Below are 27399 nucleotides of genomic sequence, written 5' to 3' on the forward strand. Positions count from 1 at the left end.
AATTTTACTCCAAGATGCCTTATGTGAATACGCAGAAAATGTCTATTTTGCGAACGCAAGGATCTCAGAAACTATAAAAGCTAGAATAACCAAAGTTGGTATCCAGATACTCCTATGTCCGAGAAAGGACGAGTTTATTTTAGTGTTTTGAATTTTCCCCCCTTCCTCCGCTACAGAATTTCAATACCGTCCACATTTCAAGAGCTAGAGAAACAAATTAAACACACTTGCTTGATACCGAGTTTTCAGTTTCTGCCAACTATATTCTACATACAAGAAAATTCGACTAAATACTAACAAATACAAATATCAAAACGGCCTGCCATTAACCCATATCGTTAGGCAATTTGCGTTCTGGCTTTTCCTGTTATCTATGTTACCCTTGAGAATCGAGTTGCAACAAAAATACAGACATCTACATATATACACGTATGTAATACATATGTACATTCAAGTAGAAATGGAAAATATGCCTATGCATATATTCGGGTAAAAACACAAAACGATTAAACGCATGTTGGAAAAAGCACATGAAAAATGTGAAAATAAAATAAGTCTGTACGTGTGTCCTTAAGCTACCTTTATTCGCATTTCTAGACAATGCCCCACAATGTGCCTTATGTCTAACAAAAGATGGGAGCACGCCAGCCACAAATACATACTCGTATGAATTACTGACTACTTCGATAACCACTAAATGAACAGAGAACAAAACAAAATACAACGCTACAGTCGAGCAAGCCCGACAGTAAAATACCCTGTACTCTCCACAAAAAAGGAAAATTTAAAATAAAATTATTGAAAAAATTTAATTAATTGATTAAATTAAATATTCGTGCATCGAAAAAAAACTCAAACTCGTACATTCTCGGTCTTAGGAGAATATGGATACTAACTTTGCTTGTTCTAGCTCTTATACTTCCTGAGATCCTTGCGCTCGTCCAGACGGACGGACAGACGGACATGGCTATATCGACTCGACTCGTCTTGTCATCCTGATCAATAATATATGTGCTTTTGGGGATCTGCTACGCCTCCTTCTGTTTGTTACATACATGCGCACAAAACTAGTATACCCGTTCACCCTTTGGTTACAGGGTATAAATATGCAAGATTCGATTATTAGTTAAAGGATGAGTCAGACATCCTCTTTTGAGGCAGCGCCCAATGCGCCGCCTGCAACTTTTTGTTTAGTGTTCAGCATTTCAAGTCAAATTTCCCAGGCACAGCTTGTTTGCTCTGTTTGCTTTGAAAATTCAATTTACAAATGAAAGATTAAAATAAACCAATACATACACAACTTATTCGATTGGTTCGGATAGTTAAACGCCCCTTCTAGCCCTTTGCTTCACCTTCAACCCGATCATAGCCAAATTCCGTATCAACGCGAAATTGTTCGAGTTAAATAAATTTAAGGTGCACAGCAAGATGAACACAAGCGTGGCTCCCAAACAAGCGCCACTCGGCTTCCACCTCAAGGCCAGGAGCGGCGAAAAGGCAAGAAAAATATCGCTAACCTTCCGCGATGAGCTGGTGCCGGCCCTCGAAAAAGCCAAGGGGAAATTGGAGGCAACGTGGAAGGTGTTGGACATCATTGTTGCTAAGCCGGAGTATCGGCGGCTGGCGGAGCCGCTGCTGGATGTGCTTTACACGGGCGGTCTGCTGGCAGGTGAAGACCGGAAGACGAAGATTGACTGTCCGAGTTCAGGTGCCACCTACTGTGTGCTGAAAGCGCGCGAGAGTCTGAACGCGTTGCGCGTCTATGAGCAGCTGTTTTTGAGGCTGATGAGGCGCCACAAGCAGGTGGAATCGGCATTTACGTCACACGCCGCTCGACTTCTCGCCGAACTCAAGACCTTTGATCCGCAGGCGCGAAGGCAACTGGCTCGCATTTTCACACTGTTCATCATTAATGGCACACTTAATGCACGCGTGCTCCTCGCACTGGGCCAGCAGCACTACATCGACGAGGGACTTACGCTCGAATTCCTTCTGGAGGTGTTCGCCACACTCAAACGAGAAAAAGGTGCGGCCTTTCTCGTGCAGACGGTGAAGCGTGCTGGCCTTGAGAACAGAATACTGAGTTTTATGCCTCCACCTATGCGCAGCGACCTACACTTCCATCAGGTGTACCAAGAAAGAGACCTTTCCGAGATCATTAAGCTGCACCAAGTGCGTACGGGCCAGGAACTGGGTCGCCAGCTGCGCCTGCGGCTGCTCGATGATTTCAACGAACAGGTTCCCCACTTTGATGTGGTGAGGGGAGTTCGAAAGTTCCAGGCCGAGAACAACATGTCCGACTCGGAGATCATCGGCATTGTGTTAAGCACGATCTTCTCGCAGGGGGAGTTGCCCGTGCGCGACCATCCGCTCACAGAGCAGGACATCCGCCACGTGCAACCATACAATGCGCTACTTAATGCGCTATGCAACACGGAAAGGACACAGATAGTTTTGCTGCTGCGTCTGCAGGAGTACTGCTACGAGAACCCGAGCTTTCTTAAGTCTTTCGAGAAGCTGGTCCAGCAATTTTTCAAGTCTGGCGTGTTGAACAGAGATGCTATTATGCGTTGGTACCAGACTGACCATTTGGATAAGGGCAAGGTGACGTTTCTCGGTCAGATGCATCGCTTTATTCAAACTCTTAAGGCCGATGCGAATGACAGCAATAAACTTAGAAGGGGCTTGATGCGGCCGAAAGTATACAGCGATGTGGCGCCGAATAACAGAAAGTAATACGATACATAGCGATCGAAATTAACAGCGCAGACATTAACCTTCTGGATGTGGGTAGCATTTGCAATAACTTATAACCTTGCTTGATCTCCTTTCCACCTACTCCTCGACAAATGCTTCCACATCCGCAAGCATACTGAATTGTGTACTAATAAATACATTGATTGTCCAAGCTAGTGACGTGAAGAAGTTGATCCGAAACATGAAGGATAATGGCGCCAAGCAACAACACAAAACAGACGCAACGGAAATCAACAAAATCATGCAGATAGCAAGTATTAACTAAACGATTGTGCGATGGCTTAATACACACCAAATATATTTGAATGCTTTCACTCCGAGAGAGACGCTTCCTATTTCTTCCAGATTTGCGTTGTCAATATTGTTGCAGAGGAGTGGCCTCTTTTTCATTATTTGTGAGTTCCTTTTGGGACACCCTATCTCTCCCTCCACAATATTCTAGAAAAGCCCGAAGAAAAGGGGGCATCATCAAAAAACAAATTGAATTAACTCATGTTGCCTAGGGACTAGGAGATTCCACACATCGCGAATTTGGTCATAATGCGCTCAGCCGTTTTCGAAATCCAGGCGTTCATTCAAACGAACGAACATGGCTAGATCTATTTATCTTGTCATGCTGATTAAGAGCATAACATAATTCGCCTATTATACCATTTGTACCATTTGGGTGCAGGGCATAATAATTAAACAAAAATACCCAAAAGGTAGAAGAACATGCTAGTTTGGTACAATTGTGTGTAGTGCGCAGAAGAAAGCATGGCAGAGTTTGAACTTTTCCGATAATCTCATACCTTTTTTGTAATTCCTGAAATTTTATATCACAATTAGAATATTTCATTCCGATAATCTCATACCTTTTTTGTAATTCCTGAAATTTTATATCACAATTAGAATATTTCATTCTGTAATACGCACGAGGGTACAAACACACATACGAGGTCTATTTAAAAGAAAAGGTGAAGGTTTTGCTCACTGTTTTCTTCGATTACAATCCGTGGTGCATCACAAGTTCTTGCCAACAGGTTGCACTAATTTTAATTAATAAGGAATACTACAAGGAAGATATGAATCGTTCGCGTATATATATTTACATACAAAGTCTGTTTAAAAGAAAAGGTGAATTTGGAATTCCTTTGGAAATCATTTATTTATTCATCAATATCCATCTTGTCCCCTTCAAAGAAATCCCTCTCAGGTATAATGCACTTATGCCACGGAACTTATGGCTCACTGCGAGTTTTTCCTATTCCCAAATCTGAATTGGTCTCGGACAGCTTTTTGCCACAATTCATGAGATAAAATCAAAAATGAAAAACGAGCTGATGGCCATACCGAAAGCCGCATTTCAGAAGTACTTTAAAGGGGACAAAATTGATATTGATGAATAAATAAATACTTTTTTAAAAAAGGCAAAGTTCATCTTTTTTTTGAACATAACATATATGTTACAAATAAACATTGTTGTAGCAATAAAAAGCAACTGCTGACTACATTTGGTGACACATTAGAATAGTGAAAAGATTCCAAGAAGTTTTATGAAAACTCTTTACATACAGTTAGGCTTTCTCGGATTTGGTGTTTCTAGTGCTCGTATACGAGGCACTCTCTGGCATTCATACAAACATGACTATGTCGGGTCATCTCTGGAACTCCTCCTTCTACTTGTATGTGTTGCATACGTATATTGACGCTAAACTAGTACAGGACGTTGTATGTAGATAAGCACATCCACAACACTGTGCTGTCGAAAAACTAAGTGTGCAAACATAATTTCACAGAAATGCATTATAAAGTTTTCCATTTCGACGAGAAGATAGAAAGGTAGGAGACAGTTTTAAATGCAGAATTACTTGTATTTGGCCGTGTATGCTGTCAGTATTATTTAGTATATTCCAATCAAATTGACCCGCACACTTTTCTGACCTTTCGCTTGGCCCGTTTGACGGAATTTGCTTTTACAGCAGTTTAATTAAGTTAGTGGGCGGATATGATTAAATTTGACATGAGTGCTCTTTCGATTCAATTAAATTGTGGCGTCGGATACTAAAATAAAAATAGTTTTAATGCATACTATACGCCCCGACGATGCAAGAGCATATGTGTGTGTGTGTGTGTGTGTATCTGTGTGTGTGGCACTTACTGTGTGCACTTTAATTAGGCTGCGTGACAGCGATATGGACATTCAAAGTGTTTATCAGTTCGGGCGGTTGCAGTAACTGTGTCTTGCATGCCGCACGTGCCTAAGCCGCAGCGAGCCCCAAGCTCCCAGCCAATGAGCAACCGGTTGGACAACAAGAGAAACAGGTCACAGTTAAATCATATTTAATCACATTACGTGCCCCAGCAACGCAAGCCGAAAAAAATATATGTATAAATAAAACTGAAGCTGGGAAAAATCATTCTTTCCCACTTCTTGCCATTCGAAAGCTCAAGCTGGGCCTTGGCATTGGCCTTGCCAAGAGCGGCCTGCAAGGACTCAAAGTCCCACAGACGCACTATTCGCAAAGATAACAGCAAATAATTGTGCAGCAAAGCTCACCCATACATACACAATTATCAAATACATAGCCAGATATACAAGTATACTCGTACATGGGTACGGGCATGGGCGTAGCCAAGATTCAATCTATTTAATCCAGGGGGCACAATTTGTTGGCCGAATTTTTACACTCAAAGTATTTACACTAGACTAAAAACACATTAGAAATTTGGAAAAATAAAATTACAAATAATGAAAATGGGTTCACAGATTTTGAATGCAATAGAAATAAAAAAAACACTTGCCAAAAAATAAGAAGATTTGTGATGATGGAACTAATATAAAGTTGGTCCTGTGAGAGATCGTGAGTGTGAAATTGTAAAAGTTGTTTTAAAAAAAAACATACTCAATACCAATGTACAATTGTTAAGGGAAATATAAAATGTAAGATCTGCAGGCCATAACCTTAGCCGGCCCTTTGCAGAATGTTTAAATATAAACATGCACAATACCAAGGTATTGTTTTTATGTGAAAATGTAAAATGTAATTGTTAGGTGAATGCTGTTCCCTTGTTATAATCAGAAACAAATAGATAAAACGTCACCTGCTCAAAAGTTCATATTTTAAATAATAAATAAATGATCAATTTTTGTATATATACATACTATACAACTATTGAAATCTAGATGACCAAAAACGGCGGTGAAAACAATAAAGGGGCGTGGCAAACGCTGGAGAAAAACTTAATGTTTTTCAAAAATATGTAACTTTTCTCTTGGGAGCTGCTCTCAGTTTGAAAACCAATTTATATTATCAAGCCTAGTTGATTTTGTAAAAGAATTCACATGTCCCTCAGTTGAATAGAAAATTGTTGCAAGCTCACATGAAAAGGAAGCCGTAGCGACGCATATTCTGAATTCGTATTTAGTTTTACTAATAATTTTATTAGTATTACTAAAATGATTAGTTACCTAAAATTTAATTGCAAAAAATGTATAAGTAATTTTTGGGTAAAATCGAAATCACCTTTAAGAGACACAACATTCAATACACAACATTCTAAATATAGTTATATTGATTAATTGCCTCAGGTTTCGATTAAATCAGGGTTTGAACTTCAGAGTTTGGAAAGTGGGAATGCCTTGGTTATTTGCAATTATATTGGAACCGAGAAGTTGCCCAAAATCAACCTTAGCACCAATTAAAGAGCTAGTTAGGTGTTATACTTGTAAGTTAAGTTAACTTGTGTTGATAACACAATAGAAGTTTGTGTTCATGCCCATATACTTGTATATGAATGTGTATATACACTCTCAACTTTATATCTTCACAGCGACCTAGTCGATCAATTAAACGTTCCCCCTCGCTACGGCCATGCTTACGGGTATATACAAGTATAGTATATGGCGGTATATTAAATTCCCGCAACAACTTGTAGCTCACTCCTGCAGTGGAAGGAGCAACACCAACAAAATCAAGTACATTAGTGCTCCTACCATTGAGTGAACAAATAAATGACGCACCTGCCCGTGACATTAGTCGCCCCTCCCCCTCCCCCCCGCTCCCCCCACACAACGGCGGGCGACAGCAAGCTGCGGGCAATGGACATCAAGTTGCGCTCAATGTGCTTGATGGACTGGCAGACTGCAGGAAGGCAGATTGCAGGTCGGTCCCACCTATCTCCTCTGACAAACTGCACTTATGTACAAGTACATTAATTTAATGCATCATATGTTTGCCATGTTCGTCTCTTCATTTAAGAGCACTACTGATGCTCCCATTGCCGATATCGGACCATGCTGCTCTCAACCTTTGTAGATTCGCAAAAGTACAGAGTACAGCATACGTAGAGAAATACATAAATTTTTATTATTTCTATCCCCTTAAGTGTGAATTGAAGAAGAATATTGATTTTGGTGTGCAAGTGTGTAACACCCATAAGGAACAAGAATGGAACGCTAGAGTCAGGCGGCCCTAAGTCACAAAAAAAAAAAAAAACACGAACATGCAAAATATTTTAAATTTAATGTTCCAAATCTAATTTATTAATTAATTGATTAACTTCATTATGCCAGACATGTTCATGTAATGGATGCTTTCCATCAACTGACATCGGGATTGCGCCATATCTGTCCATTTGTGTATGTGTGTGTGTATGTGTGCGTGTATGTGTGTGTGCGTATGCACGCGTGTGAGCAGAGTAGAGCAAAAGCAGCAACAACAACTGCGGTCAGAGCTTGGACAGAGATTACATGTACATATGGCTTAAACACGAAATGCTGACACATAAACACTAATTGGAAGTGATTGCTCATTGAATTTGGGTAACAAATGCAAGAATTACGCGATTTATGGAAAATCACTAAAAGCGGGAGAAAAAAGAACAGAAACGTGATCTGCCTTGGGCTTAGGGGAACCTGAATACCAAGTTTGGTTATTCTAGCTCTTGTACTTTCTTAGATCTTTTCTTTCATACAGACGGACAGGCACACGGACAGACAGTAGGACATCGCTGAATCGACTCATCTTGTCATCCTTTACAAGAATATATATGTATGTGTATATACTTTGAAGGGTCTCCGACAAATTTGGGTAAAAAATTGCAGGCATTACGAGAGTTATGGAAAATCACTACAAGAGGGAGAAAAAAGACAGGACAGACAGTAGGACATCGCTGAATCGACTCATCTTGTCATCCTTTACAAGAATATATACATACGTCTCCGACGTCGTTTCTGTGTGTCACATACATCCGCACTAAACTAGCTTACCCTTTGGGTATAGGGAATACAAATTTGAACACATGTCTTACACATAGTAGTATTTAATCGCAATGTCCGTATGTTCGTCTGTCTGTATGCTTCCATCACTTCTCCTCCGTTCCAAGGCTATTTCGTTTAAACTTTGCACCGAGGCTTCTTTTTGATGGACACATATAACATGTCGGAACGATGGGACATCAGTATATCAAATAGCTGTCATAGAAAAAAAATCATTTAACAAGAGAGCATGTTGCAGTCAAGCAAGCACAGTGAAGAAGCTAAAGTCGGGTATCCCGACTTTGAAATACTCTGCACATTATGCGTGTCTTTGCGTGTTTGTGTGTGTCTGTGTATGTCTCGTATGCCAGTGCAAAGCAGCAACAACAGTTGCAGGCAGTGCTTGGGCAAAGGTGACATATATGGCTATAATTTCCTGATGACTTGGCATACGGACTCATAATCACTAACTGAAGGTATTTTCGGAATTTGAGTTTGATTGCGTAGGAGAGGGGGGAGGGAGGGAAATTCTAATATACACAAAAGGCATCTTGGAAATGTTCAGAATGTCCTTCTGCCTGTTGCATACTTTGCACACACAGCGGCCTTATTATTTGAATGATTAGGCGAGACAATGTAGCCATGTCCGTCTGCCTTTCCGTCCGTCTGTATGAACGTAAAGATCTAGGAAAGTATAAGAGCTAGATCAATTAAACTTGGTATGCAGTTGCTCCCAAGTAAATTGAATGAGAAGTGTGTATTTTTTTCCTGATGCACGGTCTAAAAGCATGCAGACCGAAGGACTAGACCCAAGTTTCGACTGACACGCAATAAGATATTTTATTCCATTTCGATTAAAATCGACGAAAATTTAGGCGACGCACACACTTTTTTGACTGCATCCTTGATTATTATGAATTAAGGATGACCAATATATTCGTCAAAATCCAAGTCAGCACGACTATTCTTAAGCAATTATCACCATATGTCTTTTTTGCCTTTTTTTCGATGCTCGTTTTTATATCGATGGGTCCAACATACTGTCAGCTTAGACTAAATAGCTCCACTTCCAGTGCACTGCAGTGAAGCAAATGTCATGAAATGTTGACCGGAAGTCGCTCAGGGATGCCCTTTTCTAACCAACAATACAGAAAATGCAATATTCCGAAAGTCTTCTTTACTTTGCAAATACCTTGTATATAGTGCGAACATTTTTTTTAGTCAACCTTATTTGAAGTTGATTTATTATTTCATAATCTTTCGCAGTCGTAATTTCAAGTATGAACTAAGATTATGGTGGAGATACTATAGACATGTGAAGCTATAATCAGCATTGTATTTTTCTAAAACAAGAGAACAGTCGAGCAAGTCCGACACAAAATAAAGAGAAATGGAAAAAAAATGTATTTAAAAAAAATTAAATTAATTGATTAAATTAAATAAAAAATATTCAATACATACATACAAAAGTGAAGACACGTTTATGTACAATTTCAACAGCATCCGTGTATGTATGCAGTACAGGAATAAATCAAAGCAGCAACTATAACAACAGCAGCGGGCAGAGCTTCGTCAGAGATTTATTATACGGCTATAACTTTGTTCATAATTAACGTATCGTCATGGAACTTGGCATACGGAATTATAATCAGATATATTTCAAAAATTACGGGAGTTACATACATTCGCACTAAAGTCGTATACCCTTTTACCCTTTGGGTTCAGAGAATAATGATTATAGTATCGCCTAACTATTAAAACATAAACCCTGTTGAATTAGTTAAAAATGTCGAAGACAACGGCGACAACCTCCAAACTTTCCAAGAAACATGGGACTTTTAACAACCAATGGGTGAGTGCGTATGTGTGTGTGTAAGGGTGTATAATGAATAACAAAGGTTTATGCTATGAAGTCGGCAACCCAACTCACACAAGTAACAAGAGCTCCCCCTTTCTATTTTACTCAGCTCTCATATTTGCAGGAAAACACCCACACATGGCGCATTTTTTCGTTCACTTGCTCGCTCAACCTTTGCGCGCAATGACGTTGCTTTTGACCTAGTAAATGCAATACCGTTAAAGTCAAAGTGCAAAAGTGCTGCTACTCATTATATGATAGTCATAGCCAGTGCAGCGCAGCCACAGCAACAACAACAACAACAGCCATTTCTGCCACAACTCGGGAGCTCAGGGCAAAGATGCTTTCTATTTATACAACTATTAGCTGGTACGGGCTGTCAGAATCATAGAAACTGAGTTAATTCAATTTGTACACCCTTCACTGAAATGTGTAAGGATACTAAGTATATTGCTGTTGGTGTGTACGTTTGTAAGCCCCAGAAGGAATAATGATTGATGTACACGTTATATGTATAAGTTAATATATAGTATGTATGTATAGTATGTATAAAACAATACAAGTTTAACTGCATACCCTCTTGTCATACCCTGCTCCAGAAGAATATGTCCATGCGAGTGTGTATGTGTGTAGTACAGAGTTGTGTCAAAGCAACAGAGGCAACAACAGCAAATTTGACATGATGACAGATAAGTAATAACTGTATGTAATTGTCGAATCTAGGAGAATCTAGATACCAAGTTTGGTTATACTTTTTGAGATCCTTGCGTTCAAAGAGACAGACAGACGGACAGTCGAACGGACAGACGGACGGACAGTCGAACCATGTAGCCTCGTCATGTCATCACTATCAAGAACATACTAACATACATATGTATATACTTTGTAGGGTCTGCTCATCCCCATTTGTATGTTACATACATTCGCACTAAGCCAGTATACCCTTTTACCCTTTTGGTGCAGAGTATAAAAAAAATGAAATACCGAAATCTAAGAAATATGAAAAAAGTTACGTTTAACGTGTATTTGTTGCACCCAAACTACGATTTATTTACAATTATCTGCTTTTTTTGAATGAAAGGAATGAAAACATTTCGATTTAATGCATACAAGTTGTGGATTCAAAGGGCAAGAACAAATTTTTAATAGATACAGAAACCACTGAGTTGTGTACAATATATACATACTATATGTATCTACGTATATACAAGTGAACATATTTTTACATAACAATAAGTGAATGAACAAGTAAAAAAGCTAAAGTCGGGTGTCCCGACTTTGAAATACTCTGTACATATGTTTACAATAATTATAGAAAACAAAAAAAAAATAAGAAAATTAAAAAAAAAAAAATGGCAAATCGGGAAAACCCCCATAGGGGGGAAGTGGGGGGAAAATCAAAAAAAATAAAACAAACTCGTATAGAATACACACATAAGGCATCTTTGTGCAAAATTTGGTGTGTCTATCTCTTATAGTCTCTGAGATCCAGGTGCTCATACGCTCGTCTCGTCATGCTGATCAAGAATATATATACTTTGTGGGGTCTGCCACGCCTCCTTCTGCCTGTTACATTTTCCAGCTCCCGCAAACCTAATATACTTCTGTACATTTCATGTACAGAGTATAAAAATTCCGATCAAATCGTAACCGAGTGAGAAACTTTCAATATATTTTTATTAAAATGAATCTGTGCGTATGTGGACCGTGGCTGGTCCGTGTGTGTATTTAGGTTCATTTGTATACATAAGCTTTTAAATTAGCTCTGAACAACGCCAGCTCTTCCATAATGCAATGAGTTTTGAACTCGCAAAATGTATCTGCTAAATGCTTACCCATTCCACAACAAAACAAGAAAGGAATGCTAAAGTCGAGCGCGCTCAACTCATAAATACCCTGTACTCACTGCCACAAAGAAATTTTAAAAAATATTTTAAAAATAAAGCTTAAAAATTTAATTAATGTAATTATAGTAAATAAAAAATATTCAATACATCATTCATAAATGCACATGTCTGTATGTATGTTTATACAGATTCAACATCATCCATTTGCATCAGAATCGTGGCTATGCGTATTTATATGTATGCAGTACAACAACAGCTGCGGGCAGAGCTTGGGCAGTGATTATATATATGACTATAACTATAACTTCTAATAAGTGATCTATCACGATGAAACTGGCATACAAACACAAATTCACCAACGGGATGTAGCTACAAAATTTGAATTCGAAATTCTAAGAACTACGGGAGCTATTGAAAATCGTGAATAGCGGGGGAATGGAGGAGTGAATCAGAAAATATTAACAAACTTGACCTGCATAGGTCTTAGGGGAATCTGGATACCTAGTTTGGTAATTCTAGCTCTAGTATCTTCTGAGATCTGTTCTTTCATACAGACGGACATAGCGATATCGACTCGTCTTGTCACACTGGTGACACAGCGCATGGTGCCAGCACATTACACTTATTTTACAACTAATTTTGAGCTTTTGATTATTGCGATGGTCAATCTCTATGTAAAGGCATTGAAACACTATCAAAAATTATATTCCGATTTCAGTTTATTTCATTATAAAGACGTTTATCGTGGTTCCCCTTGTAGTTGGAACTTACATGCTCTTTGATTTTCCCGCTTGGAAACGAGTCCAACGACAAGCCAATGGTATTTTTAATATGGTGAGACAAAAATTGGAAATACCGCTGCAATTTCTAATACAAATGCGTATACATGAACGTCCGGTATAGTAAATTTAGGTAGTTTGGTGTCTAGGTGTATGTCTTGAAATCGCCCGATATTAACACCAACTGGGGTTTTGCTGATGTTTCCTTTTGGAGTACCACCGTTGAGTGACATACTATACTTAGTAAAATAAATCACTTTAGCTCCCACTACCCATATCTATATTCCTTTCAGACCCTGATGCATCGATTGTGTGGGCACGTTATATCCACAATATTTCCATTTATATTTAACGAATTTGAATAAGACCTAAACGCATAGATGGCGCATGTTATTATTTACGTTTGTTTCTCACATCTTTCCGCGGTTCGCTCTACTGTTATTTAAACGCGAGTGAATTTCTCGAGAAACTTCTCAGTTTTTACAAAATAAGCTGCAGAAGAAGACATTTCAATTATAAATTAAATTTACAGCGAAAAACTAGCAAAAAGATCGCGTTTTAAATTAAAAAAAAAAATTAAATGTTTAAAATGAGTTTCAGTAATTCATTGCAAAAAATGCTTTTCAGTTCAACTTAAAACGGGTGTTCTGGATATAGTGGATATAGTAGTAAGTTCAGTGAACAGGAAATGGGAAGCAAATGCCTATCTTCTATAAACTAATTATTGTAACAATTACAACACCTTATTACAATTGAAATACGGGAGATCTGTGATCATCATCTACAACCTTTACTTTATACTTTTGATGGTACTTTATAAGTACGTTGGTGTCAAATGTGTTTTCGTACTGTCCCCCATCTTGAAAAATCAAATATCAAGATAAAAAAAAACCTCTTAACAAACGAATATAATTCGCATATTGAAATGGGATTCTTGGATAATTATTTTTCCACCTGAGCACTAGATTAATTGTAATGTAACTAAAGAGACTTAACACTATCGCCACATTGTGCTATCAGAAGTGTACTGCTTTTTTATATTAACATTAAACACGTACGAGTATACGAAGCAGAAAATTGTGTACGGTATTGTGTGGTGTGCTCGTATGTTTATTTTCTAGAAAATAGAATTTTCGCAGAAAATTTCATGTCAAAACCGCAACAAAGCAAATCTTTGATAACACAAACTTAATTAACAAACAAGGCCAAGTTGCATACGCACACATACATATACTGGTGTAGCACTCGTATACAGTAGGACAATGTATATACTCGTACGCCAACAAGGAGAAGCATACGAGTACATACTTACATAAAATGAAATACCGTTGTCTGTCCTGTAGTAGCGATAAATAAAATGTTAGTTCGATGCCGGTAAAAATCAAACATACTGTACAGATGCATGAGTGGGTGTCCGTGTGCGAGGCGCACACTCCTGCTACAATGAAAACTCCAATTTGTACACCCTATACTCAAAGAGTATGCTAGTTTAGGACGAATGTATGTAACACAAAGGAGGAGGCTTGGCAGACTTCACAAATTAGACATATTCTCGATCATTATGAACAGGCGAGTCGATACAGCCATAACTGTATTGATAAAACCGAACAATAATCAAATAAAACTAGGCCAAAAAGTATAATCTCTATACTATATACTTGTATATAAAATAGTTTGTCCTGACTGATTGGCGATCAACTCACAGCCCAAACGGTAAGAGCTAGGATGCTGAAATTGGGACACAAGTTTCCTTTCACAGTGAACATGAAAAATTCGAGCTCCAAAGGGGGAGAAAAGTCATCTGATTATTTTCAAACTTAGTTTCTATACTCTCAGAAAGAATACAAGAAAAGCTTGAAATACTTGGTTTTGTGCTATTTTTCCTCGGGACTTTCTCGCTTGCATATAAGTTATTGGATAATCATTTTACTCTCATCCGATTTATCGCGTCATGCTGATTAAGAATAAATATATTTATATTTATCAGAGACTTTTCAAAAATGTACGCTACAGGCAAAAGGAAGCATCTTCGACCCCAAAAGGTACATACCCGCACTTTATTAATCAGCTATCGTCCGGCTGTTTGATGTCAAAAAGGCTAGCCCACATCAACCAAACTTTGTACTATATAGACTATCCTAATCCACACGCTGCACGACATTTTTATTAAGTTAGTTCTTTCCCTTTTTGCGCCACTACAGAATTTTGTAAATACTATCACCATTCGAAAGCTAAATAAACTAATTTTCGCACACGTAATTAAATTACATGCAACATTTTTTGGCTTTGAAATATTCTGTAAATATTCTGCAGCTGTGTGTGAGCATGTGTGCAGTATTGAGTTGAGCCAAAGTGGCAACTTGTTGTTGTTGCTTCGCACAAACCTAATAAACTCTTTTACCTTTCACATAATTGTAGCACAATTTTCCTTGCATACAAGGTATATCTTTGTAGAGCTTGCTCTACTGATATACTATATTCTCTCTTTTCCTACATGCTTGTACAAGTATACATAATACGATAAACGACAGACTGTTTTTTCTGGCCGTTACAAATGTGGGAATACATATCTTCATTGAATTCTAAATATTTGCAAGATACTTAAAGCAAAAATATGAATATTAGCAATCACTTTGATAGTGTATGAAGTCTACTTAAATATTCCTCACATTGCCCAGGGCTTTTTGATTCGGTGATTGGAAATTAAGTGGAAGCAAAATTACTAAATCCTCCTCGGATTGAACCCTCACAATAAGCACATTTTTTCTTGTGTGTATTATAACCAATAATTACAGGGATAACTGGTATTTGTATACATAATCCTATCTGGCATCTCAATGGGAACATTTTTTAATGTCTCATGAGGTACGGCGGGGTTTCTTAAGGTTTTTAACCAAAGCTAAAGGACAAATTTTTATTTTCATTCTTGGCAGTATTTGTGTTTTTAAATGTACTGCATACTTGTATAAAGCCCAATTGCGGGTTAAGTTTATGTATTGAGCATACATACTGGTATGTACAAATGTACATAATTTAAAACAATTAAATGTTTTAAGGGTTGTTATTAATTTATATTTCATTTGATACCTATCTCATATTTTAAATACTTGGACAGAAAAATTTGAAATAAGAGCTGCTCTCAAAGGAAGTAATTATCTCAAAGCTTTAATGTGATATTCTTTTGATTTACATAACTTTATACTTTAGCCAAATAAAATCGGCCAGCAATCGTATCTTGAAAGTCAGTTCTTATTTGCTTGCATCCTGTGCTCATAAGAAAAGAAATACTCAAAAGGGCGTAGGCAGCTTTTACCAAAAGGGCCAAAAAATTTAAATTTTTATTAAATAATGCACGATGCATTTAAAAAATAACTTATGCATATGATAAATGAAAAAACTTCAACAAATCCAACTCAGATCCATTTTAAGGCGAAATATTGCGTCTTAATAATGAACGTGTGGTCGACTTTATATGGCAAAATTTTGTTGACCCCCCTGCCTACGCCCTTGAATACTCACATGCCAAAAAGCTAAGCCTTTCGCATACGTACCCATGCCTGGACCTCGGTTAACTTCGACCGTTGCCATTACATTTTTGGCAGTTTCAAGTTGAACTGGAGCCTGGAATCAGATGTGTTTATCTGGTGCTATTCAAGCAAAAATGCTTTGATTTAAGTAATTCAATTGTGCAGCAGGAGAAATATATCAACTTGATCCGCTAAGGGCTTAGGGGAACCTGGATACCAAGTTTGGTTATTGCTTGTGCTTTCTGAGTGCTTTCTGAGATCGTTTCGCTCACACAGACAGATAGACAGATGGGAAAACAGACAGAAATACAAACAGACATGGTTGTATTCATCTTGTCATACCAGTAATAATATATATACCGTGTGTGAGGGGGGTCTGCCGTGCCTCCTTCTGTGCGTTGCACACATTCCCACTTCATTTGTATACCTTGGTTTTGGAACTATACTCTCCTAATCCACAAGCAACACTAGTTTAATTACTTCTCTGAATTTTTTCCCATGGGACAATATGGTGTATTTACACAGACCTGTACACCCAATAGGGACGCTGTTGCTCTACATCTCGAGTTTTCTTGTGCATCCCAGTCTGCAAATTCAAGGGAATGCATATTTCTTTATTGCATTGACATCAATTTGATTCCCCAGTACAAAGGTTGTGTGGCGCTATGGTGACACTGCCCTGCAAATTACGCATACGCCGCATTGTCATACGACTCGTGAACAATTGCATCGAAAATACAAGAAAACGGCGTATGCCAAGATTATAATCCATTCAGCTCGCTCTCTTTTCAGCATTCGGCACAGAGTACTCCTCAAAGAAAAATACCAATTCTATGAAAAAAGTGTTTTGCAGCACAAAAGCCAAGCAGTTGGCTTGCAAAAGCGCGCAGGCAGCACAGCAACAACAAAAAAAGGGTGTAAATTTCACTTGAACTCAAATAACAAAATATTTTAAATGCCATCCTCCTCACCCCACCCCACGCCCCAAAGGCTGAAAAGTAAGTGTAAAGCTAAACAAAAACAAAATGTAAAACGTGACTCTGGCCGCGCTTGTCAACTAACTCGGTCCTGGCTACAAGGCGCCTGGTTAGCGGACTGTGGAGTTATTGAAATCATTGCACAGTGGTCGATAAACCTTGTTTACGAATTAGTTCACTTTTTTATGTGAAATTACTCTTCTGGTTGACACCCAAAGTGCGGGTAAGGCCTGATGCCGAGTAAGACAATAATCGAAAGCTGCATCAGAGAAGCGTTTGTTCGGATATCACATGTAGTTATAGTTCCTGTTAAGAAATATTTAATTATAGAGGCGCGCAACGATTTCCCCCTCATTATATGCCATAATTTGACATCCCAAGCTTTGAAAGAGTTGCCTATACAAATATGTATAGACAATTTTTTTATATTTAAGTCATTGTTTAATATATCGTGTTTATATTCAATATAAACAAAGTAAATGTTATTTTGAAAATACTTCAAATGATCTATACTATACTATAGATTCTATAGCCTCCCCTGGCACTTCTCGACTTCAGATTTACAGCAACGAGCAAAAGGTAGATTAGTTGTAGAAAGGATTACTCTCCTAAAAATTTGATTCAATAATAAATGTATGTACTCTACATACACATATTATCTAATTTATTAATAATAAAATACTTGTAAAAAGTTAGTTTAATAATTAACATAGATTTTTACACTGTCAATTGTTGTTTATCTTTCTCCATTAAGCTCAAATAAGTAGGAAAGGCTAAGCTACCTGCACTCTTAACATTAAGATATTTACATCACTTGAAAATTTATATTGTTTTAAGAAAAGTGAATAAATAAATATAATAGAAATATAGAAATATTTTTTTTTACGCCAATCAAGTCCTAATTTAGCCAAAATATTAATTAATCCGCTGTGGTTGTTCTATGAAACATTTTTTGCACGCCAATCAGTTAATTGAACACTTTAAAGGGTATACGATCTGGTTTAATGCTACACACATTATGTACATATGTATATATATATATATACAATTTATTGAGTATGGGATATTTCATGGTCGAGCATTCTTTGCAACCTCGTAATTAGTTTTTCAACAGGTCATACCATAAATTCTCTTTAGGACAAGAATAAAATGCTAGAGTTGTGCGCAAACTTTTCAAAATGCCAAGAATTCCAGAAAATATGGAAAATCTCTAGTATTGCGAGTGGGGTGGGGTATGGTGGGGGTGTTAGGGTAATGAAAATACAAAGTGTTGTGATTCTTACTGTTTCCATGCCTCCTGCTTACTTTTACAATAAAATGTACTCAGCTAGTATGGGCCTTTAGAAAAAATTATGAAAGGAAAGCAGAAGCTTCGTGGAACCATCGATTGTAATGACATTTGAAATACTTTTCAGCTGGCAGTGTTAACGAAATTTTGAAGCGAGGAACGGAAGGGAAAAATAGGAAACTAAAATATACTTGTGTTGCGTAGGAAGTAGAAGAGCATACAATCAAGTTAATGAAGTTAATCAGAGTCGTATATATAGTACTACAACAACACCAGGATATACTATGTGTGCATGGATACAATTTTTTTGGGTCAGAAATGATTTTTCTTGCTGTTACATACAATTATAAAAGCCCATACCAAACTATTGTTGGAGGCTAGTTGTGGAAATATACAAGTATACATTTAGTTCAAGTTGCTATTTTTAGTTTCGGCCGAGTGTGGGTCAACTCTAATTTAAGTTGTTTTCTTTTTGTAAAAGAGGTTTGCGTTAAAATGTGTGACTTTACTACGAAACATATTTATTTTTTTACATGGAATATGTATATGTACCTCTGATGGCTAAAAACTTAAGGTATTTGCAAACAAAAACCGCCAATTTGCAGAGATAGTTCATGACCAACAATTTTTAGCCAGCGCTTTTGCATGATAAATGAAAGTGTGCTGCGGCTTTAGAAGGCAAGAAGCTTTTGTATGCCCCGTACCTGTCGCCTCGCCCGCAGTCCTGCACCAACAATAATCTGTAGCCCCCATTTTAATTAAATTTGTTCATAAGTGAGATGTTATTGAGAAATTAGAAATTTCAGGTTCTGTTACGCTATCATAATAGACAAAAGTGTCTATTAGGTCTATGGGGTTTGCTACGCCTACTTTTCATTTCACCTTTCTTGTCCACAATTGTTGTATACTGGATTTAAGCAGTTTCTTTTGATACAAATGCGTTTATTGATGTAACAGTGATCCTGTAAAAAAATATTATTCGAAACAAGTTATTTGAACATGCCTTATTTACGACAACCAAATGGCTTAGTAAACAGAGTTTTAGATAATATTTAATTTGCCTCGAAAGAGTGGTGTTTTCTTTCCTATGCCGACTACCACGAACCCGCATACATAGGAAATGCTCCGAGAAATCCTTAAAGCCAAAAACAATTCTCAGCAGTGTATTCTCTTAACTCAATTAACTTTAGTTAAACATGCTTTTTAAGCTGTTAGTCCGAGTTGGAGACGCAAAAATAAATTATTGTCGTTTAGGCAGTTTAGGAGTGTCTACATACCATGTTTTTGACACGATGGGACAATTAGTTTCTGAAATCTGGGGTTAACACTCAGCCTTCTCTTTGTTATCTACAGTTGCACAAAGCTAACAGATCCTTTTACCCTTCGGTCTATGTTTCTGATGACAAAAATTAGTTTGCCATGTAGCAGCATTACTTCATAACTATGCCCCTCTGAATACCCAGAACACTTTCGCATCAACAAAGAACAAGTAGTGTACGTTTTTTACCAACGCCTCAAATTAAACAACTACTCATATTAACAACAAGGGTGTCGATTCGGTTTCGGTTCGGTTTTCAGTATATGTATACGCCTAGGATTGTGTTGCATTTAATTGGAAAGACTTATAGCACAGGCTTGCGTCGCATTTTAATATCAATTACCAATGTAGATATTACAACTATATTGCATATTAGAAATGGTAGTAAACGACACGATTTCGGCCTAAATCCTAATGACTTTTCTTAGAATTCACCGAACCAAACTTGGGTCTATGTTGCTTTCGAAATGTGGACAGTACTGACAAAATTCTGGAGCAGGTAGAGGGGTGGGGGATTCAAAAAAATAAAATAAACTCGTGTTGCCTATAAACTAGGAGCGTCTACATACCAAATTTATTTAATGTGCGCTTAGTCGTTTCCGAAATCCAGGCGTTCATCCAGACGAACGGACGGGCAGACGGCCGCACATGACTACACTGATAAAAAAAAAGCACGGAAATTTCAATATTTACACGTAGATTTAAATATTTTTACCATCGTGTGTTTTAGTAGACTTAAAGTGTCCACACTTAAATTTCAAGTTGAATATTAAAATATTAAATTTAAAGTGTGACGATATTAAATAATAAATGATGATGTGGACGTGGGTTTGATTCACGCCAAAGGTTTATTTTTTATAATTATAAAATAATTCTCCAATTTTTGTTGTCTACTTTACTGTATGTAACTTTTTTCAACTATGTTTAATATACACATATGTTTTGTATAGAATCATTTTTAGTGGAAAGCAATTTTCAAATTCTTTTGATTATTAAATTCTTACCAATTAATTATCTTAAATGTCTAGTATATTTAAATCGACTACAAAAAACATGAAATTAATGTTATTATACAAGTATATTAAAATATACATAGTATGGAATATAGTTCATTTAACTATTTGTTATTTGAAGTGTGTGCTTATTAATATTTAATATGGTTTAACATTAAATTGAATATGACATACTTTAATAACAAAGTTTTACACTTTGTTTTGAATATTATTCATATTAAAATCACTAATTGAATATGTTTTTAGTAAAATTTACGATGTTTTTATTTGATTTGAATATGAAGTAGTAGAACATTAAATTAAATATATGAAAATATTCATCTGTACTATGCAACATTTTTATCAGTGTAGATCGATTCATCTAGTTATGCTGACTAAGAATATATTTCATATATGGGGTCTTCTTCCTGTTACATACTTTGCACAAACCTGGCATATCCTTTTTACTCTAGGCAGTTCCATAGTAAAATATACTCGTAAAATGTTGAATTATATTTTACCCGAGCATTAAATACAAGTATATCGACCACTGTGCATCGGAATGTCATAAAGGCAATATATAGTACAAACAAGAGAGGCAGACAAAGCTGAATGACAGGAAGAAAGACGTTCAGCGACGATCCAAGCAATGACAAATTGACACGGCTTGTAGATTTTTCAGTAGAGAGTCAGAATCTGGGCGGCGTAAGTATTTTTACCTGTGTTTGAAAGGACCAAAAAGACAATAAATGTCAATAAGCAATGGAATTTAATACAACGGACCTGTGCGAAATTGAATCATCCCTTTCACACAAATTTCCAAATGTTGTGCATAATTTAAATTGATTTTCAAAAAAAAAAACATTGCCTAATATAGAACTTGTTGCCATTATGTTTGTGAGAAATGTGCAATGGGGAAGTCCCTACAATTTCTCATCTGTCCAGAGATATGAGAGCGACTATCTCGCCCATCACTGTACTGCATTGTGTCATGGCTCCGGTCATGACTTTGGATGACAGCGCAGAATGGCAGTTACTCTCATAAAAATCAATTTGAAAAGAAACTAACGATATACTTGTATGTAGTAATCGTACTTGTACACATCGTGCCAAGGACCAGGCTGAGCAGCAGGCCAAGACTCAATCCAAAACACAATCTCGAACCCAAACCTAAAGCCAAGGCCATCGAACGACCGAGTCGATTTGAAAGCACCGCCAGTCTGAGGAAACCACAAGAACCGCCCGCTTTTGCTTGGAACACTTAGCAGTGCTATTGCTGACCTGCTTACCTGAGAACGGCGCCAGCGGAGCGGGAGGTGGTCGGAGGGAGGTACGGGGAGCAGTTTTCTGTTCGCGTGCACAATGTTCCATGCACGCATGGACACCACAACAACCTAGCAAGCAACCGCCAAGGTGGTGTGTGAGTGACGTCAATGAACACGATGCGCCACGTTGACCACAATGCAGCTGACAAGCGACAAAGCGACAAAGTGACAAACGCATGGGCCCCCGCCCATCATCTTGCCGAATGGACAGACAAAAAAGCTTCAGTACTGTGCAATGATAAATGATTAATCACTCCAACGATAACAAAACGAACAAATCAGCACCCGCCCACCAGCTAATGCCGTTCGAGAAATACTCAAGGAATGTAACTCAGACACCCATTTGGCAAACCCATAAGTGTTCCCAGTCCGATGCACTGGCACTGTCCATCTGGGCACTTGCAGAGCCACTTTTGAGCGCTGGCAAACAAAGTAATTAATTAAGTTCAGCTAGTGGATATAGCAGCTGACTTCCAGTTAGTGACTTACAGTTAAACACACTTGCTAGACGACAGCAGCGCCATCGTAGCTATCGCAGCTGCTTACCCTGCCCTTACCTTACCCCTTACCCTACCTTCACAGGCTTGCTCTGCTATTGCACTCTAATACCATGATACCCTAATGCCCATTGATCAAGTTTTAGCGCGACCTCTACCTTCCCATTTTGAATATGTAAGTATATCAAGCGCTCCTAAGTCGCTGCGATGACAGTAAGAGATAAGCATGTACAAGTATGTATATAGGTACGTACATATGTACATATGTATGTACAAGTATGAGGCACGCGCACTTAGAAAAAATACCAGTATTTTGTTCTAAAATCTGCTCCAAGTCCGCCTTTTGGACCGAAGGGGTAAACAAGTAGAGGTATGTAGTTTAATTAGAATATACGATTATATAGTATAGTTCCCAGTCAGAGGTGCGCTAGAGTCTTCTTTATCTAAATGACACGATAAGTTGGTCCATTCGCCTGTCCGTCAATCTTTTAAACGCAAGAATCCTGGACTATAAATATTATTTTAAAAATCATTATATCATATAGCTGTCATAGATGTATTATATTGTCAGAAGCTTGTGTAATTTTATGAATATTGGAACTCAGTTGCATATTGAAATTGTTGATATAATATCTAATCCCTAATCATCGCAAATTGTGACCTCTGATAATCAAAAATGGAACAAAGACAACCAATGCTTAAAATTAGGAATTAGGAATATAGGAGTAAAATAATTATGTACAAGTATATGTGACAAACTGTTTTTGCTCTATTCTGCGTATTAGGTGATGACACTTTATTTTGGAGAATGCAGTCTGTTTTGGTTATCTCTTCTTATGTATACACAACTATCATTTCCTTATACTCTTAATATTGGGTTAACCGTCAGCTGAAAAAGTATTCACGCCTTTGGCATTTGGGTATAAATAATTATACCTGTATGTTTCTTTTACAATTCGCTCGCTGCTCCGCTGCTCGATAATTGGTTTTAAAAGATTTAATTGCAAGAATTTTATTCTAAATTTAAACGTATGTATGTATGTATATAGCAATGCTAATTTCTAAGCCCGCTTACATTGAAATGTTTATACCATCTGCTCGAAGGGAGGAAGGGTATACTAGTTCGGTATGAATGTCATCATATAAATAAAATATGTAACACACAGAAGGTCCGTCTATATGAACGGAAAGTATAGGTGCTAGAATAACCAAACTTGAAATCCGGATTCCAGTTTTTGATTTCTTTCCGGGTGTACTCTTCCATAGATCCCGCAATTCTTGGAAATATTTACTCAAATTAAAATTGAAATATAGCCCTAAATGTAATCTCTGACCACGCTATGCCCGTTACTGTTGTTATTGCTCCTTTGGTTAAACTCTGTATTACAAGCATACACACAATTCCCATATATAAATATGTTGGCTATTGAAGCTATATAAGCCCAATAATTTTTTTATTTTCTTAAATTACTTTAAAACGAAAATTCTTTTCATATATTTTTGTGGGAATGGGAATGTGGTAGTTAAGAGTTGAGTTCACTCGACTTAAGCATTTCATTCTTCTTTGAGTTAGGTATGAATAAATCCTACAATTAAAATTGAGTCAAAAGTTGACGAGATTTCCCATCAGGGCTTTTAGTGGCAATGTGCCATAAAATGAAAAGAAGCGAGCAAGCCTGACAGCGAAATACCCTATACCCAAGAAAAACTTCCGCCGCTCTGCCCTATTTTATAGCAGAAGCAGAAAAAGTATAATGAATCCGCTGCTGCTTAAGTAAAATTAGTTTCGTCAAGTTTTGGGCACTTTTGGTTAATTGTGATGTTTAGATCGATTTGTTTTTCCAAGAATATATGTACTTTATCGCATCAGATATATTTCCTGCTACCTGCTACATTTTTCGCACAAACCTAATATACCAATATTTTTACTTTTAGGGTACAGGAAACAACAAGATACTTTTCCAAAATTCTTGTTCGAATTCGAGTCGAGCGACGATCTACTCGGTTATAACCGAAAAACGGAACTGACGCGGAACAGGATAGCTTGCATTTCTAAGCAAGGCTTATAGAATATAGCATGAATTATTAATTAAGATGAATATTTTATAATTTTTTTAGTGGAAGATAATGATGATAATGGCTCACTTACCTCTGGTAATAATAATACGGGCATTAGCATCCTAAAAGACGCCACATCTGGTGCACTGCAATGAGAGAGTAATATGCATTGATAAATGAATATTGAAATCAAGCCATACACTGATGTTTGTATCGCGTGGCATACATACATAAGTAAGAAATGTACTCAAAGTTTCAAATTGAAAACTGCCTTCAAGTCATCGCTCAATAAACAACCGTGTTATCAGTCTATCAACAAATTTGCTACTTGAATAATGATAAAAAGCGACACCAGGTCCCCAGCTTACCAGCCTACTGGCCCAATCGTCGTCTCATTCACTAATTACAATGAATGCTCTAACAATTGTGCAAACAGAACCCATGTTATTTGATTAATTGTTACAACAAAGCGAATATGTAAACATCTTGTGCCCACAATATGTTAACAGCTCTATTATCGAGCACTGATAGGGACGGTAACTGTGTGAGTGCCTTTGCCATACTCGTATTTGCCTTTCGAAATCTAGACCAGTTTTCAATGTTAACCGAACTGAAAGATATACTCGTAAAAATTAAAATCATAAAGCACTTGAAGTTTTTTGCGTTCAAAGCGTCACAAAGAGTGACAGCGGTGCGTTTGAAAGTTGTTATCATTAAAACAATAATTTTTGCCGTTTTATTTCAAAACAATCACAAAATTTCCCAATGCCTTGACAGACCTTACACTACCACAATAGCCACTAAATAAATTGCTCATATGGCCAAGCGAATCAGCTGACAGCTAACATGAAAACCTTCTTTAAAGAAACACCGTCAAATTGTTTCGCTAGTAACTTTCCCTACATTTACCCGAATTGCGCTGACATTATAAATTAAGATAGAAAACTACATACACATAAACAACGTTTGAAAAGTTTAGTTTATTTTAGGTAGCTTTGGAATAGTGCTAGTGGAGGAAGGGAGGAACATAACATGAACTCGTAATGCCTACGAAAGTACTAGTAAGTTTTTATACCCTGTACCCGTAGGGTAAAAAGGGTATATTAGGTTTGTGCAAAGTATGTAACATACAGAAGGAAGCATCTCCGACCCCATAAAGTATATATATTCTTGATCAGCATGACGAGAGAAATCGATCTAGACATGTCCGTCCGTCTGTCCGTCTGTCCGTCCGTCTGGATGAACGCGAGGATCTCAGAAACTATAAAAGCTAGAATAACCAAAGTTGGCATCCAGATTCTCCTAGGTCCGAGTAAGGACGAGTTTATTTTTTTTTTTTTTAATTTTCCCCCCCTTTCCCCGCTCCAGAGTTTCGTCAATAGCGTCCACATTTCAAATGCTACCTAAACCAAACTTTGCACACATAATTTATATATAATTGTCTACTGTTCAAAATTTTATTCAATTCGGTCAATTCTAAGAAAAGTTATTAGCGAAACAAATTCTCGCCAGTACAACCGCCCCAAACTGCAGCAACAAGTTCGCTCTTCTTCTTCCTCTTTTTGCTGCTGCTATGGGCGCATATAACTCAGTGACGGAAGTTTACCTGGGTACAGGGTATTACACTGTCGGGCTTGCTCGACTGTAGCGTTCTCTCTTGTTTTTTTTTTAAGTTTTACTATTTACTATAAGCCGAGTAAATTGTAATTGTAGCTCACAGTGTGTGTTAAACATCTTCAAATAATTTATTAGTATTTAATATACAAAGGATGATTGTAAGAATGGATAAATTGGAAGCGAAAATGTAGCGCCATGCGATTGTAGCTGCTCAGGCTCGGATGTAAGTACCATAAGGAGAAAATATATGCAAATGAAAAACGACTTTCCAAAGTTGGAAAATATTTCGACAGAATGCCAATCAGCAACAGATTTAAGTCCATCGAGCTGATCAAGCATGCATTCCATTTGCTCCTTCTAAAATAGCGCCATCCAATACGAAAGCAATTCAAGGCGGAAAAACGAATTTATGTTGAAAATTAACTTTTCATACCACATTATCAAATGTTGCATCAAAAAAAAAAGACGTTGATCGTATGCAAAAATGGGTACATATTATCTCTAAAACCTATTAAAATTTGTGAAAAAACTAGGATTTTTTGGGAACAAGTTTTTGTGTATTTACACAAGCATAGTTATTAAAGAAAAAAAGTTATGCACTCTAAGCGTAAAAGTATATGTAAATTAAATGTATGATAAGTTCAGGAACTAAAAACAATGCAAAACCAATTGTATATGTATGTATGTAAAGCAGTTAACAAAAAATATAGGTTATTCATTTTTAAGGTACAAAAATTTAAATTTTAAACAGTGAACTCTGTAATTAGCTGTTGTTGGCCAATTGTTACTACCTCTTTCTATAATTGCTTATAGCGACCCATAAAAGAATTGTATCTAGCTGTTTGTGAGCTGTGCGTGTTTTTATTTATTTGAGTTGTGATTTTTTCAATCGTGGTAAATGGAACAAAATGTAATAAAATTAAAAATTGTTTATTTTCAAACCGAGTAAAAAAATACCGTGTAAAAACAGAATGTAAACATGTATGGTACATTTAAGGAAGTATTTTTTATGAGTTCGGAGATTCTTCCTTCAACCTATGTTACATAGTGTGTGAAAGAAACTCCTGCTATATCCTGTTATTGCTGTTGCTGTAAACAACCCTCAGAATTTGAAACGAACATATTTTTGATAATGCCCTTATATTTTTACCACATCAAAATAATTTCCTCGAACAAGTCAATATCTTGTTGATAACACATTCTGCAGAAAATGAAATTGTTCATTTCTAGGGACTCAACACTATCAGTAACTATACTAAGTACTTATTTGAAGTGTTACGGCAACCTCTGGTATTGTACATTATTTTGCAAAAAAAGAAC

At 37.1% G+C, this 27399-nt stretch overlaps 1 protein-coding gene and 1 long non-coding RNA gene across 2 annotated transcripts in view; one reads left to right on the top strand and one right to left on the bottom strand.

Annotated features, from left to right (window-relative positions):
• The window catches only part of LOC115629228, a 112531-nt gene that overhangs the window by 67232 nt on the left and 17900 nt on the right, over positions 1-27399 (bottom strand). The window contains exon 3 of the long non-coding RNA XR_003995871.1: positions 24554-24608. This is a non-coding gene — a long non-coding RNA (uncharacterized LOC115629228). The remainder of the gene's footprint in view (positions 1-24553; positions 24609-27399) is intronic.
• LOC115629226 (protein krasavietz-like) lies at positions 1290-3079 on the top strand. Its single transcript, XM_030525638.1, has 2 exons — positions 1290-2786; positions 2869-3079. The coding sequence occupies exon 1, from the start codon at positions 1429-1431 to the stop codon at positions 2734-2736; it is 1308 nt and encodes a 435-aa protein (XP_030381498.1). The 5' UTR covers positions 1290-1428; the 3' UTR covers positions 2737-2786; positions 2869-3079.

Source organism: Scaptodrosophila lebanonensis, unplaced genomic scaffold (genome assembly GCF_003285725.1).
Source record: "Scaptodrosophila lebanonensis strain 11010-0011.00,11010-0021.00 unplaced genomic scaffold, SlebRS2 tig00000138-arrow-arrow-pilon, whole genome shotgun sequence".
In the NCBI taxonomy this organism is placed as follows: Eukaryota; Metazoa; Arthropoda; class Insecta; order Diptera; family Drosophilidae; genus Scaptodrosophila; species Scaptodrosophila lebanonensis.

Excerpts from the sequence above, each read along its gene's own strand:
- LOC115629226 (XM_030525638.1), top strand. The coding sequence starts at position 1,429 with ATGAACACAAGCGTGGCTCCCAAACAAGCGCCACTCGGCTTCCACCTC.